Consider the following 16,281-nt stretch of genomic DNA (forward strand, 5'->3'; position numbering starts at 1 on the left):
AGTTCCAGGATCTACTGTGAGCCACTCAACTACCCCTCCATGATTTTGCTCTTTGCATTTTGCCCCCTAGAACTGACCCCACAGTGTGACTGTCAACTTTTCACATCTATCCAAAGAAAAGTCAGTGCCTTGAGCACTCAGAAATTAAGTTCTGACTCTCTCCACATTAGAATTAAAGTTCCTGACTGACAGTTCAAAAGTTCTGAAAAACCTCACTTTTTAAATAACCAAAAGTTAAAACATTCAAAGGAGTCTTAACGAACTTTAGAATATTTTCTACCCTAACTGGGCAACTTTAATGTTTTAATACCAGACCTTCCCAATCAAAAAAGGTAGAAGAAAACACACAGATCAAGAATTAATGTCTGATCTTACCTCGGTTGTCATCACCAGACAAGAAGCTGTAGGATTAATGGTAACATCTCCAGTCATCAAACCAACATCCTGAAATTCTTCATACATTTCACGGTACTTCTGATTACTCAAAGCTTTAATTGGACTTGTAAATATCACACGCTGTTTCTCCCTCAAAGCCAGGGCAATTGCATACCTGTATTCAAACACTGTACATATTAGAGTTTTCAGGAAGACATTCAGAGCATATTACTTTGCTCCAATCTCCTGCTTAAAAGCAAAATAAATTATGCAATTCAGAATACCAGTAGAATGATATGCAGCATTTGAACACATGCTCTAATAAATCCAGCATTTCATATCTAGATTAAGTTCAGTGCAATCTTAACTTAACTACATATGCCCCTTTGGAGAGTAAAAAATCCTTGACACCAACTTACCTGATTTTTATAGACACCAGAGCACATCTGGTTTAACTAAAAAACTGTCACTGTCTCACAACAAAACTACTATTATTTGAGTCCATGCTCTAATATATCTTCATGTACATTTTACTTTTTACTTCAGGTCAGCAAAGTCACTCCATTGTACGATCAAACACTGACAGAAAATATACACTAGCTTTTAAAAATTTCTTGACTGATAGAAATTAAAGTTGCAAACTAAATCAAACAAGTGCTTCTGACAAAGGAAAAAAACCACACACAAGGAAGTCTTTTAGTTATAGCCAGGAGCTAGAAAACAAGGTGGTTTTTTTTCCAGATTTATGCAAATCAGTATTGAAGAAACTTTCTCTTCAATCTATACAATAACATCCCGACAGGTTGTTCAAAAATAGGAGTTAAGCTTAAACACAAATTAAGCCTTTCACTACCCAGTAAACAAGATGAGAAATGTAATTTTTACATTCAAGAGTGGCCAATTTAATTCTAACACCTATGGACTGAACTTTGCATCAAGAAACTGGGACACAATAGCTACTGATGGTGCAACAAAATGACATAACGAATATCACACCCTTCTATTAGAGATTGTTAGAAAATAACTTACTCAGCACAAACAGTTTTACCAGCTGATGTATGAGCTGACACCAACACAGACTGGTTGTTATCTACACAAAGAATAGCTTCTCTCTGAAAGGCATCAAGAATAAAGGGATATTCCTAGAAAGAAAAAAAGCAAAAACATCACAATCTTAAAACAGAGTTACATCTAATTAATTTTCTGACTGATTCAGTGCGCAAATTAGAGGCAGAAATCCTGCAGATATTTGTAATTTCAGCTGATCTTAGTCCAGTATTCTGCAATAGCTTTGTATTTAAATATTTTTATCTAATAGCACACCTAAGATCTATGCTTATGTCTTGATGTCATACCAAATTAAACTTTTGCCCCGATGACTGAATTTTCTCTAATTTACTAATTTAGGAACAGAAACTACAGTGATGCCACCACCTGATGTTGCAGAAAGAATTGACATAACAGCCTATCCACCGCATTCAACCATATAATTTTCTCTACCAGATTTTACATATACAAACATCTTAATTATGACAGGCCATCTTTTCCAGATCTTACTGACAAAGTACATAATTTTTTGCTCTACTCTCATCTACTATCTAAAGCATGTACAAAAAAGAAAAAGAAATGCAATCTACCACATACTTTTGCAGCTTTTCCAGTTCGTGGCTTCAGACCTGTGAATTCTTCATATGCTGGAAGTGCAACCTATAAAATACATTTAAAATAAAAACAGTTGCAGAATTCTGTGTCCACTGCAGTGATGTCTGGCAACATCAAGTGTACGAAAACTAACTTGAATTGCTATTATCCTGTTTCTGTGAGCTCATGTGTCAAAGGTTCCTTCCTTCCTCTTAGAGTTTTTCAATTAATCTCTCTATTCTCCTGCCCCAACAATGCTCCTTCTCTCACTTTGCTGATACCCCTGCTGTCTTGTGTGAAATATTACTGCTTCACCCACCTTGGAACATCAGCTCTTCAGGACAAGACACAATCATGGCTTTCAGCCAGTGGTAGTGAGAAGCAATTACTCAGCTCACACTGATTATATTCCTTTTCCATACAACACTGTTATTTAAACAGGTAATGTTCCTGTTCCCAGCCAATATCCCACATTTATTCATTCTAAATACTTAAGCTCTGTTCAGTTACTAACTCAAGGTAAACCTCTATGAGACAACTCAAGATAACAATAATTGTACAGACACCTGGGCATTAATATTTCCCATTTTTCGCATTTAGATGTGTAATTATGTTTATCAATACAATTTGAAAATGGATAATTTCCAAAATTTTGTTTTCACAAAAGAAAACTCTTTTTTTCTTTTTGCCAGTATGCAATTTTCAACAGTAATCAGCTTTACAAGAAAACCTTTCATTCTTTAACAAGAATAGCAGAATATGGCATAATAGAGAATGCACTGCTGCACACATAGATCACAATATGAACACAGTCCTATTTTAACAATTAGTAGGTTTTCCTCCTCAACAACAGTGCTCAGAATGTTCTTGGTAGCTTTCAAATATGGAAACCTATCTACATTATGATCAAGTCTTTCACAATCACTCAATTACATTACAAGTTTGATTCAAACTTCTGGTAAGATATCCTACTAATTTTTCAAGTGCATTTTCTGAATGCTCCATGTCAGACACAGACTTCAAACTCTTTACAAGCATAAATTTAATATAAAATAATATATCTGCTAAAGTATAGGAGGATTCTGCAGAGGGATCTGGACTGGCTGGATCAATGGGCTGAGGCCAATAGTATGAGGTTCAACAAGGCCCAGTGCTGGGTCCTGCCCTTGGGTCACATCTCCAGGCAGGGCTACAGGCACGGCGCTGTCAGGTTTCGGCCGGTTTCTCCTCAGAGGTAAAAAGTGACAGGACAATACAAAATGGCCTCAAGCTGTGCTAGGGAAAACTGGACATACACAGGATATCAGAAGAAATTTCTCCACAGGAAGGGTTGTCAAGCATTGCAACAGGCTGCCCAGGGAAGTGGCTGAGTCACCAAACCTGGGAGTATTTAAAGACATGGAGATATGACCCTAGCGAACCTGCTTTAGTGATGGAACTGGCAGTGCTGGGCTAATGCACTCAAAGGTCTTAAGGATGATGTTAGAGGTCTTTTTCAACCTAAATGATTCGCAATTCTATGATACAATAATTAAAAGGGAAACAAACAATACTACTAACCCAGCAGTAATAAATACAATTATATGAAACAAGCCTATATTTTCCATATGCATATTCACTGCACTTACCTCATGTGTGCAACCTTCAACAGTTTCCACAGCTTGTACCTTTACTTGAGGCATCAGGTCTGCCAGACTAAAAACACATGAATTAGGATCACTGAAAAGCATCCAAAAATTCTTCTGTCTTTATAAACACTAACATGTTGAATTTCATCTCTACTTTAATTGTGACACAAAGAAAATATGCACAATCTTGACGTGGACAGTCGGCAGAGACTACTACTAAGACTAATACCTGTAAGTTAAGATTTTGCTGCTACATAAGTCTACTTTAGCTGCTGCTTTAAATCTTTCACCACAAAACAGCACTTGGATCTCATTTGTTTGCATAAAGTTTTATGATTAAATGGGGACTTTTTCCAATATACAACAAAGCAAAATTCAAGACCTGTATTCCTGCTGCTAGTCATGACACGGAATAACAGCAGCCTGGATCAACCCAAGCAGCTGCCTGAAGACAAGGCCCAGTTTCTTTACCAGTTCCTTCTTTCATGGCCACAAGGAAGGAATACAGTCTCACAGCATGAAACTGTTTATTCCTGATGATTTTATAAGCTACTGTGGGCGAATACACATTCTGCTGATACCACTCAGAAATTGACTTAAAATGTTGCCTCTGGTTTTCTCTTGCTTCTATACCCTTTGTTTACAGTGCTCTAAGAAGTCTTCTCATGACCTTCTCTCAGAAAATCTTACTTTCAACTTAGGAAAAATTAATATGCAAGACCAACTGATAATCCAGACCAGAATTCTGCCTGACAGAAGTCAGTAACACATCACCCAGAAAAGAGCATAAGAGTACAGCAAACACGTTATATTTCTGTAGTACAGTTTTCTGCACCTTGAACAGGAAGTGCACACCCGCATTTGGCAGGTCTGGATGAGTTTTTTTCCCATGAACCCTCCTAATTTTCTGAATCAACATAAGCTTCTGAGTTTCCAAGAACCTCTTAAGATACAATAAGATGAAAAAGTGCCTGCACTGCCCCTTCCACCTATTTTCAAAACACCTCATAATAGCAGTCATGAAGTTCTAGAAAGAAAAAAGGGATAGATAATGCAGATCCTACAGCACAAAAACAGCATTCTGGTTTCCCTTCAGCTGCCTCATCTCCCTAGCTGCTGACATGTACAAGTACACCCCTCTATCCATGTCAAACACCCGCCATTTATGCTCAAATTTAAATGCATACCTGTAATCAAGATTCCAAACATTTACTGCAGTTATCACCTTACATGCCTCAAAAGTCTTGTTTCTGTCTCTCTGGCCAAATTACTCTAATTACCCCAGAGTATCCCAAGCCAACTATGTTTTTCAATGGCATGGTACACAGCAAACCAAGCCTGCCTCCTCCCATGTACTTGGCTGCTCATCTCTTGCTGTGTGTGGAATCAACACAATGGCTTTGACCAAGAACTCTCAATTCATATGAGTACCCACAAACATATAACACTTTGTACTTACATATGTGATAAATACTAAATACATGACTAAATACATGAACGCTTGCACCTTTATTTTAAACACATCCAGTGCTCATCACTGCTGAGACTGAACTAGCAGACTCACTTAAAACAGACACTGGAAATGCAAATCTTCATACAAAAATTCATCTTTATTCAAAAACAGTGCAAAACTACTTTATAGTGACTGTTCACGTTTAGCAATGGCTAACCAGTACGGCTTGCTGGAACTACTTTACACATTAAGCTGGGCACTTACTTAACATCTTCTGATACATCTTCCAATTTTGGCTTCTTTCCCAAAAAGACAGCTTCTGTACTATCAACCTCAACATCCCTTTTCGGCTTCCCTGTTGCTGGTACTGAAGGTTTTTCTTCCAATCCTTTTCTGCAACATAAACAGACAAAAAATTTAAACTTTGCATCTTTAACTTATTTATTTTCATGAAAGAAAACAGCTGTCCCAACGGTGACTGCGATCACATTGCTTTCAGGGAACAATAAAGGGGGAATTCCATTCACAAAAAGAACTGTGGGATTTCAGGCCACTTTCCAGATAAGCTGCCTAGCAGGTCCCAATACTTCCCAATTTTCACTGAACCAGGGCTGACTACAGCTTTAGGGCCAGAAATTTTGGGAAAGCAGGTCACAGAATTACAGAACGGGTCAGGTTAGAAGGCACCACAGTGGTCCAACCTCCCTGATCAAGCAGGGTCATCCCAGAGCACATGGCACAGGACTGCATCCAGACAGTTTTGGAATATTTCCTGTGAGGGAGGCTCCATCAATTCTCTAGGCAACCTGTTCCAGTGCTTGGTCACCCACACAATAAAGTAGTTCTCCCTCATGTTCAGATGAAAATTCCTGTGCATCAGTTTCTGCCCCCTGCCTCTTTTCCTATTGCTCGGTACCACCAAGAAGAGCCTGGCTCTATCCTCTTGGCACCCGCCCTTCAGACACTTATAGACGTTGGGTTCCTTCAGACTGCACCGACTACCGGTGCCGGGGGGGTTCAGCAGCTCACACCCGCCGGCACAAGCCAGGCCCTGTGCTACGACCCGAGCCGCCACCGACAGAGCACCCGCGGCCCCTCTCTGCGCCCTCACCCTGCTCTCCTGGCGGCCTCGACGGCGCCCGCTTTGCCCTTCTTGGCCCCAGAGGCGGCGGCGGCCGCGTCCCCCTCGAACACACTGAAGAGCTCGTCCCCGAACGCCTCCGCCATGCTTGCACCGCCGCGCTCCCACCAGTGCCCCGCGCGGGGGGGCCTTTCCGGCGCTGCACCCCGAGAGGGGAGGGACAGACAGAGCTGCCCGCCGTCCTGGGCGCCAGGGCCGCACGCACGGCCCGCTCCCAGTCTCGGGCCCGCCCCAGTTCGGGCCCGCTCCCAGTCTCGGGCCCGCTCCGGGTCCTCCTGGACGCTGCGCCCCCGGAAGGCCGAGGGAGGAGGAAGAGGAGGCTGCGCGGCCCGAGCGCGTGCGCTGTGGGTGGGAAGTGATACTGACCAATGGGAGGTGGCGTTGGCGGTGCCGCGCGCGGTGCCCGGATGTGCGCAGGCGCGCAGGGCGCGGGGCTGGCGCGCGCTATGGGCGGCCGCAACGCTAAGAAGCGCGGGCAAGCGCAGCTCATGCGTCCGCGCCGAGCCGCGTCCGCCGCCGCGCCCGCGCGAGCCCCCCGCAGCGCGAGGGCGCCGCGCCGCGCAGAGCCCCTGGCCAGGCCGCCCCGCTCCGCCCCGCGCCCGCCGCCAAGGAACTGCGTGTCAAACAAGGTACGCGCCACCGCGGAGCGCCCGTGCTTGTGGGGGCGTGCGCGGGTGAGGGTTGCCTTGGCTGGAGGGGTGAGCGCCTGAGGGCGGCTGCAGCTGCCCGCAGACTGGGAAAGAGGGAGAGGCCCAGCAGAAGGACTGGTGTTGCCGGCGTCGGGAGAGGCAGCTGGAGTCACTCCACCCCGAGGCTGGTTGGTCCTGGCGTCAGTCCGCCCTACCCGTCTGAAAGGTCGAGAGAGGTGATCCTGCCGCTTTGCTCGGCGCCGGTGAGGGCGTGTCTGGAGCGCTGTGCCCGGTTTGTGCTCCTAAGGACAGAAAAGGAGCTACTGGAGAGGGTCCAGCGAAAGCCACAAAGATGATGAGAGGTCTGGAGCGTCTCTCGTAAGAGGAGAGACTGCTGGAGCCAGGCCTGTTTAAAGAAGAGAAGGCTGAGAGGATATCTCATTAATACACATAAATATATCTCAAAGGCAGATGTCAAGAGGATGGTGCTGGACTCTTTTCGGTGGTGCCTAGTGACAGGACAAGGAGCCATAAACTAAAACAGGCCATAAACTAAAACAAAAAGTTTCAGAACTTTTTTGCATTTAGGGTGACAGAGCACTGAACAGGCTGCTCAGAGAGGTTGTGGAGTTTCCCTGTCTGGAGGCATTCCAAACCCACCTGGACGTGTTCCTGTGTCACCGGCTCTAGGTGACCCTGCATGTGCAGGGGAGTTGGACTAGATGTTCTCCGGAAGTCTTCTTCTACCATAACTAGTTTGTGATTCTGCTTCCAGGGGTGTCCCTGAGTAAATGCACTTTGTTGGCATCAGTGTGTTGAGTTATTTACAAAAAGTCTTGTTATTAGATTATCAGGAGTTCCTGTACAGCAGGTGTTTGGGTAGCTCTTTTCCCAGAGTTTCTGCTTATGTAATTGATCGTTATTTGCAATTTGCAGGTCCGAAAACTTATAGTTTTAGTTCAACAACAGATTCCGGGGCTGCTGCGAATCTAGATAAATCCGTTCTTAAGGTAAATGTCTTCTTTACATAAAATAACTTTGATTTGCATTGTACTGCTTTAGCTGAGTAAGTATTTCTTCAGCTTTATATGTGCAGGTAAACTACATTCACATATTAGATATTGACTGATTATATTTCAGTTTTTGAGTGTGCTTTAAGAAATAGGGGTAAATTAATGGCATAGGAGAATGTCTATTTTTTAAGTGTATTTTGCATGCAAGGCCATTAAGAATTATGTTTGGGCTCTTCTGTGCATGTGGATTCTTCTTCCTGTCAAAAAAAGAATATAGATTTTATAGAACAACCTTAGGAGCAACTAAAGCTTGGTTCATACTTTAGAAGAGTTAAAAATATTAGAATTATATGCTAAAATTATTTTTAAAGTTATGTAGGAGGGAGAGTGTCACAGATTGTATCTTGATGTTTGCATTATTTTATACCAGCTTTTGTAAGCAGAGGAGAAAGTCCTTGTTTTCTAGTAGAATTTTTTTTTTAATTTCCTTAGAGTATTTCCTTGAAGATGTAAATGGCCCTTGTTTGTAATAAGGAATGAACTCTTCTATTTCAAGTAAAAGCACATAAGTTGCAAAAGTAAAGAAGTGTTCCTTTCAGAAGAAATGTTTAGAGTGCTTATGGAAAGCTGGAGAAGAGTGAATTTGAATGGCAGAGAGATTTCTGCATTCTTACATCCCTAGCCATGAATAGCATTGATATATCTTAAAAACTTGTAATGTTTGTTTGTGTCGACTAATTTTCTCTGTGTGCAGGTAACAATAAATGGTAACTTGGAGAAAAGGATTATTGATGTCATCAATGACCATAAAACTCAAAATGATGACAAAGGAATAATTTCCAAAAGACTTACTGCAAAGAAGCTACAGGTAGAGTTCAAAGTTTTGTTTTCCAACCATTGCTTATTTAGAATAAGGGGTTTAGTTTTTGTCATTTTTATCATGTATTGTACTACACTTTTGTGTGCAGTATAAACCATTACAGCATGCTTTTCAGTGGTTATATTATTGATTAGTCAATGGAATCAAGAAGTATGCTTATTAGGAAAAGCACATCTTTATGGATTCAGGAACTAAAATCAAGAGTCTTCAGAAAAGATAGAGGAATAGTACTTAATCTGAATGTTTCATGTTTCCTATATTTTTCATTCCATTTAGCTGGAAAATTGTAGGTGTATCTTTTTTTAACTGAAAAATTACATTCTCTACAGAGGCTGGAATGTAGATTTATTTATACCTATGCATGCTTGTTTACAAAGAAAACATTATAAATTTTATGTGCAAACCAGAATTTTCTGCTTAGCCTTATGATACAAAGAGTGCCATGTTGTTTACCTTTATTTAAAGCCAGCTTTCCGCTATGTGGGAAATAGGAGTTTATAAACCTGTATTACACTGATAGATGAAATCCTGATGCTTTCTGGCTTTTTCTGTTTATAGGATGTATACATGGCTTTACAAAGATTCTCTTTTAAGACTGAACACATTGAAGAAGCGATGAAAAATACACTTTTGTATGGTGGTGATCTTCACTCTGCCCTTGATTGGCTTTGTTTAAATCTTCCTGATGGTGAGTATGGTGACAGAGAATAGTTTTTAACAGAAGAGAAATAGGACTTACTCTGCCATAGGAATGCTTCATAGTAGTAATTATATAAATATATCGTTTCACTAAGATTGGTAGTCACCACAGCGTTCTTCTCCTAGATTCCCAGCTTTCTGGTTGTCGGATATTTTAGCGTTTAAAGTGGTATGGATTTGTTCCTACTCTCGGAGTTCTGTGAAAGTCCAACAAGCAAATACTAGCTTGTATAAATGCTAAAATCTAATTTTATTTCAGGGGTGCTAGTTTGGTTTTGTGTTCTTCTAGTTGGTTCCCAACACACTTTAAAAGATTTTCTGTAATTATTGGCATTTTCTGTGACATGGGTTTTTTATTTTGAAGATGCTTTGCCTGAAGGTTTTAGCCAGCAGTTTGAGGAGCAGCAGCAGAAGCCAAGAGCAAAATTTTGTTCTCCCGTGTCACAGCATGAACCTCCGCCTCACTTAGTAGATAACAAAAAGAAGGCAAGTGGCCCTGAAACTAAGGTAAACTGAAGACTTCACCTGCATTTACTGGGGGAAGAGAGAACAAAGTTTTCTAAAATACAGGAGTTGCATTGGCTTCCAACACTGATAAAGCATATGAAATAATGCATGATTAATAATTATCACCCACATTATTTTAACTTTAGTGGAATGGTCATTTGAAGGTATTGTATTTTTCATGTGGAGTCTAGAAGGCTCTTCATAGGTCACTTCTGTGGTAGAGCACAGGGAATCTCCTGAGGTTTAAACAAGACCTAGTGCAAGGTGCGGCACCTGGGTCAGGGCAGGTCTCGGTATCAACATGAGCTGGGGTTGAAACTAGATGATCTTTTAACGTCACTTCCAACCCAAGCCATTCTATGATTCTTAAGCCTAATTGTATCCTAGAATGGGTTTATTCTGTTTATTTACAGGTGGCACTCTTTACATAATTTGTGGGTTTAAGTTTTCCTGTGTACTCGCAGTGTTTTGATTGCTGTAGTCATTGAATCTTAAAACCAGAAATCAAAAAGATTTCGTGCAAGATTTCATTCTTTACAGCAATTACAATCATTCTGGTGTTAAGATCTATTTATGTTTATAGTGAAATATTCACCCCAGTTGGAGAAGTTTGCCCCACGATTTTTTGTTGCGTATCTTTGTATATAAAATCTTAAACATTAGTTCCTGGCAGAAAAGAGCATTGATGTTTTCACTTCCTTTTATAATTTCTTTTGACTTATATTGCTCTTCTTATAAGATGAATGTGAGGAAAGAGAAAGAAGTGAGTATGAAGGAATGGATTTTGCGATACGCTGAGCAACAGAGTGATGACGAGAAGAATGAGTCTTTGAAAGAGACAGCTGAGGAACAGTTTGACCCAGTAAGAATAGAATAATGCTTCACAAAGTCTTTCAAAAATGTCTGGTACATCTGTATGTGGGGGATTTGTTATAAGTTGGAGATTGAATACTTTTTTACATGATCTGTTTTCACAGTTGCGGGCTACTGGGTTGAAAATTCTCCTTTTCTAACTTGTTTTTCCTTTCCTCTGTTTTTTGTACTGGGTTCAAAATGTTGAATGTATTTATCTGGAAAGGCAAAATTCTTAAAATATATCTTAGTTTGATTGGGAAAGTGACTCAAATTCTGAGAGGTTTTGGCAGTTATATAAGAACTAATTGTTTCTCTATTGTATGAGCTTGGTATAAGTGACAAAAAAAATCTTCGTTTTTTTATTATAAAGTTTGTTAAAATATTCAGCTTGTAAGTAATAATTCTCTTGAAATAGAATGAGAGGTACATACATCTGTCTGCCAAGCTTTCAGAAGCAAAAGAACAAGGAAGCCTCTCCAAGCAAGACAAAGACAAGCAAGGCCAGAAGGCGGCACAGGAGAAAATAAGAAGAATTCAGCAAGGTAGAGCTGTGCGAGTTACCTGTGTTTTATTTTCTGGCCTGCGTGTTTGTTAGGCAAATAATTCTTGGAGTCAGATTGAATTGAAGATTATTTAATCCTCTTTTATGTCAGTGTGTGAAATGAGGGCCTTTCTGAATCTGTACTTTCCATGTGGATCAAATTCTAAAATGTCAGTAACATTTTACTATTTCTGGTTTTGGGTACTCAGTACGAATTAATATAATTGAGTGCTTTAAGCAGTTGGTGGTTGTAAGTTGTATCTTCTTTCTGGCAGAAATGGGAGTACTTGAAGAACATCCAGTATTTAATCCAGCTCTAAAGATTTCAAACAAACAGGAAAGCGAAAAGAAAAAAACTCCCTCACCTCAGCCTCAAGAAACCACTTTCAATTTGAGCTTGCTTGAAAAACCTGATGGTGCTGCAAAGGAAGACAAAGGTGTGTTGAAAGAGGTTCAGTAGTACAAGCTTGAAGTGTACCACAAGTTTTCAGAATTAGTTCTTGTTTTTCTAGGTTGTGTTGCTTTGCACTGCAGAGTCAGCAAGCTCTGATCATGAGAAAGGAAGGCGGACTACCACAGAAGGGCTCAGAGTTGTTTAAGTTGTAAAGGACATCTGAGATCAAGTCCAAAATTTGACCAGTCACCACCTTGTCAACTAAACAATGTCACTATGTGCCCTGTCCAGTCTTTTCTTAAACACCTCCAGGGATGGTGACCCCACCACCTCCCTGGGCAGCCTGTTCCAATGCTTGACACCCTTTCCATGAAGAAATTCCTCCTAATGAGGAATGACTGACCCCCACCTGGCTACAATCTGCTTTCAGATAGTTGTAGAGAGTGATAAGGTCTCCCCTGAGCCTCCTCTTCTCCAGGCTAAACACCCTCAGCTCCTTCAGCAGCTCCTCACAGGACCTGTGCTCCAGAGCCTTCACAAGCTCTATTGCCTTTCTCTGGACATGCTGCAGCACCAAAATGTCTTTCTTGTAGTAAGGGGCCTAAAACTGAACATGGAATTCAAGGTGCACCGTCACCAGTGCCCAGTACAGGGGGACAGTCACTGTCCTGTTGGCCAGTCACTGGTCCTGCTGGCCACACTATTGCTGATCCAAGCCAGGATGCCATTGGCCTTCTTGGCCCCCCGGGCACACTGCTGGCTCATGTTCAGCTGCTGTTGACCTTCATCCCTGGTCCTTTTCCACTGGGCAGCTTTCCAGCCACTCTTCCCCTGCCTGGGGTTGCCCTGGCACAAGGGCAGGACTTGGCACTTTTCAGCCTCATACTATTGGCCTCAGCCCATTTATCCAGTCTGTCCAGATCCCTCTGCAGAGCCTTCCTGCCCTCCAGCAGATCAACACTCCTGCCCAGATTGGTCTCATCTGCAAACGATCAGTCTATCTCACTGACCAAGCTGACTTTAAAGGATCTGTATTTGTTTTAGTAGATTACATTGAAAGTTATTTTTGCCATCCTGTCCTGTCTAAAATTTAGATTATTTCTTTTTTCAATTGTAGTGCTGATTACTGTTTCTAGTGTCACTGTCTCATCTTTTTGAACTATTTTCATGGTAAATCTTCAAACTGTTAGATTATTTTCTAACAACCAGACTTTAATGAAAGTTCTAAAATTATTGGGTGACCAAAGATGACAAAATACTGTAACTAATTTTCTGCTAGATGCTTCTATGGGAAATGCAGGCATTTCTGTCATGTGTTATCAATACCAGTATTTCTGCAAAATATTTCAGAAAATATTGCTGTCTAGTAAAATACATTTGAATAAAAGGTAAAAATGTTGTTGACTTCAAAGGATTGTAAAATAAACTTTAGGAGACTTAAAATGTGTCATTCTGCTCTTGTAGTGAAAAAGAAAGAACCACTAGATATAAGAAACTTTGATTATAGTGCTCGAAGTTGGACTGGTAAATCTCCAAAACAATTTTTGATTGACTGGTGCAGGAAAAATTTTCCCAAGAGTCCAAATCCTTCTTTTGAAAAGATTCCAGTTGGAAAATACTGGAAATGTAGGTATGTATTTTCTGTGTATAACTTTCTGTATAACTTCATTTTGGTTCATTTAAAAATAGAAAATCTGGCCAATTCTGTCTTGTTGATCCAGATTTATATTAGTATTATATATATATAAACTCTTTTTTAGTCCATCAGGGAGGTATTTCACTCTGGATAACAAAAGTGACAGTTAGACTAGGTACAGTTAAAAAAAATAAGATTCTAGTGAATGATCCCTGTAAAGCTCAGATGAGATTTTTATTTATGTACTCCTGAACGAAAGGTTAGTCTGAAGCAAACCTGTGAGATAAATTTAGACAACTGACTTTTGGTATTCTCATTCAAAGTAGTATATTAAATCATAGATTCTAAGTTTATGAATACTAAAACCCCTTTGGAGATTCTTTCATAAAGTGGAAGTTAGAAATTTGTACTAAAGCTACCATAAATTTGTAGTTAAAACAGCACAGTACCTTTTAATTTTTTAAATTTCTTTCAGAAAACAAGTCTGTAATATAGTGTTATGAAGTAGAATATTATTATGTACAAATAAAGTAGATACAACATTACAAATGAGTAATATTTCTTGAAGGAATGAAATAAAAGAACTTGTTTTCTTACTCAAGGTAAAAGCTATGAATATATTGTCCACCTAAGAATATGAGAAATTTGGCTGCTACTCTGACTAGCGTGTATCTGTTAAACAACTGTTTGCATCTCAGTAGTTCATTAAATGTCATCTTGATCTATCCTAGACAGATACAAGCACACAAACAAATATTTAGTCCTTCTTCCAAGCACCTAACCTTATTGGTATGTGTATAAATACTCGTGCTTTGAAAAAAATGAAGACATTTGTTAAGAGAAAAAAAGAAGTCATAAAATCATTACTGGAATCCTTACTGAAAATATTCTGCTGTTCAATCAAACTATACCTGCTATTTCTGTTTGTAAAATATTATTGAGCAATATGAAGTTTATTTTGCTTAGTTTCTGTATTTGAATTTCACTCTTTTATTTTATACAAAAACATTAACAGGTGTACTGTTTATATAGATAGCAAAAATTGAGATAATTGCCTTTAAGAATTTCTCTTTTAGGGTCAGGATTGTCAAATCATCAGATGATATAATGGCAATGTGTCCCACAATCGTAACAGAAGATAGTATGCAAGCACAACATCTAGCTGCTACTTTGGCACTCTACCATTTAACCAAAGGACAAGTAAGATTTTGACCAATATTACTGTTCTTGGCCTGGAATCTGCCTCTGCACTTTTTTGTTATAAAACCTGTAGTTAAATTCTAAAAATAGTTTAATGATGTATTTCCCATTAAATTCTTTGCTTGTATTATATGTTAATTTGTTTTTATGTACAATCATGCGTATGCTTTGCAGCATACAGAAAGGATTTTTTTTGAAAGTAAAGCTATTCTTTCAGTGTTGTGAAGAATGCAAGCCAGTTGAAAATCAAAAATGCATTGTTGATGTTTATATTACTATTTTCATGGTTTCTGTGTTTAGAAGTAGCTCCCTACTTTTTTTTTGTCATTATCTTTTGACACTCAAGTTTGTTTACAGATAAAATATTAGCAATACTACTAAGTATGTAATAATGTAATTTTTTTCTGCTTTTTGCACCTGAAGTCAGTTCATCAGTTACTGCCTCCTACCTACCGAGATGTCTGGCTAGAATGGAGGGATATTGAAAAGAAAAAGGAAGAAGAAAACAAGATAGAAACCAACAAGCCTCGTGATACCTTTATTGCTAAATTATTAAACAAACTCAAAAAACAACAGCAGCTACAGTCTGAAGACCAGCCTAAAGTATCTGAGGGTCCTGAAGATTCCTGGGAAAACTTAGTTTCTGATGAGGACTTCAGCAGTCTCTCCCTTGAGACCTCAGATGCAGATAATTTGGAACCTTCAAGGATTTTGTTCAAAAAGCTGCAAAGTTCTTCTAAATATGAGAAGCTTCTGAAAGAGAGACAAGAGTTACCTGTGTTTAAGCACAGATACTCAATCATAGAAACTCTTAAAAAACATCGAGTACTTGTTGTGGCTGGTGAAACAGGCAGTGGGAAGAGTACCCAAGTGCCCCATTTTTTGTTGGAAGACTTGTTGCTAGATGAAGGATCAAAAAAATGCAATATTGTTTGCACACAGCCCCGAAGAATCTCAGCAGTGAGTCTGGCAACCAGGGTTTGTGAAGAGCTAGGCTGCGAATCAGGACCAGGAGGAAAAGTAAGATGTGTCTGAATTCCTTTTTCTTGTCTTGATCAAATACAGGGGTCTGGATTGTTGGTACAAAGTGAAAACATTATTTCTTACACAACTAAAGAATTGGATGTTGTTTTCGCTCAAAAAGGACTTCTTGCTATGTTAGTTGTTTCTTTTCAAGTTGTCACTTGCAAACGTCTGGGTATCCATATATGATTTCTAAAATCTTTAAAGGCTAATGTAGAGCAATGGTGTTTCATAATGGGAGTGATCAAAGACTTGAGTAGATTGCCCAAAGACTGTTGCACCACTATCACTAGGGATGGAGAAAACTCCCTGGGATGGAGAATAAGGGTCCTAGCAATCCAATCTAGCCTTGAGTGAGGCTCTGCTTTGAGAGAGGCTCCCTTCCAACAGAAGTTATTTTGTTATTTGAAGAAAGCCAAAGTCCTGTATTTGTTGTGGTGATCTGTTTGTGCAAAAATATTTTTGAGACTGGCAAAGAATCCTGAAAACAACCCTGAGTTTACCAGCTCTTTGATACTCTGAATAAACTTAGTGTATTTTCCCTTTCTTAACAAAGGGAATCACTTGTAGGAAAGTGTGGCAGTCGTGCACCACACTACTTAATTAGCAACTTGTACAGTGTCTGAATCTGACAGGTATGAAGTTTCATTTAATTTTGAATATTGC

The 16,281-nt window shown here is 39.8% G+C and overlaps 2 protein-coding genes across 2 annotated transcripts in view; one reads left to right on the plus strand and one right to left on the minus strand.

Moving 5' to 3' along the window:
* Nucleotides 1-6,353, minus strand: part of MTREX (Mtr4 exosome RNA helicase) — a 47,575-nt gene extending 41,222 nt beyond the window's left edge. The window contains exons 1-6 of the mRNA XM_018077233.2: nucleotides 6,209-6,353; nucleotides 5,362-5,490; nucleotides 3,645-3,711; nucleotides 2,020-2,082; nucleotides 1,405-1,517; nucleotides 376-550 (exon numbers count right to left, since the gene is read on the minus strand). Of these exons, the coding sequence (XP_017932722.1) occupies nucleotides 376-550; nucleotides 1,405-1,517; nucleotides 2,020-2,082; nucleotides 3,645-3,711; nucleotides 5,362-5,490; nucleotides 6,209-6,324 (663 nt within the window). The 5' untranslated portion in view covers nucleotides 6,325-6,353. The remainder of the gene's footprint in view (nucleotides 1-375; nucleotides 551-1,404; nucleotides 1,518-2,019; nucleotides 2,083-3,644; nucleotides 3,712-5,361; nucleotides 5,491-6,208) is intronic.
* A 331-nt stretch (nucleotides 6,354-6,684) lies between these two features.
* DHX29 (DExH-box helicase 29) overlaps nucleotides 6,685-16,281 on the plus strand; it is a 30,088-nt gene continuing 20,491 nt past the window's right edge. Inside the window, 12 exon segments of the mRNA XM_029961537.1 lie at nucleotides 6,685-6,709; nucleotides 6,712-6,867; nucleotides 7,804-7,877; nucleotides 8,635-8,748; nucleotides 9,319-9,448; nucleotides 9,824-9,966; nucleotides 10,706-10,828; nucleotides 11,237-11,363; nucleotides 11,638-11,799; nucleotides 13,221-13,386; nucleotides 14,469-14,592; nucleotides 15,016-15,612. Coding sequence (XP_029817397.1) covers nucleotides 6,685-6,709; nucleotides 6,712-6,867; nucleotides 7,804-7,877; nucleotides 8,635-8,748; nucleotides 9,319-9,448; nucleotides 9,824-9,966; nucleotides 10,706-10,828; nucleotides 11,237-11,363; nucleotides 11,638-11,799; nucleotides 13,221-13,386; nucleotides 14,469-14,592; nucleotides 15,016-15,612 — 1,941 coding nt within the window.

The sequence above is a fragment of the Manacus vitellinus genome, unplaced genomic scaffold, assembly GCF_001715985.3.
Source record: "Manacus vitellinus isolate BGI_N305 unplaced genomic scaffold, ASM171598v3 scaffold_36_pilon, whole genome shotgun sequence".
Taxonomy (NCBI): domain Eukaryota; kingdom Metazoa; phylum Chordata; class Aves; order Passeriformes; family Pipridae; genus Manacus; species Manacus vitellinus.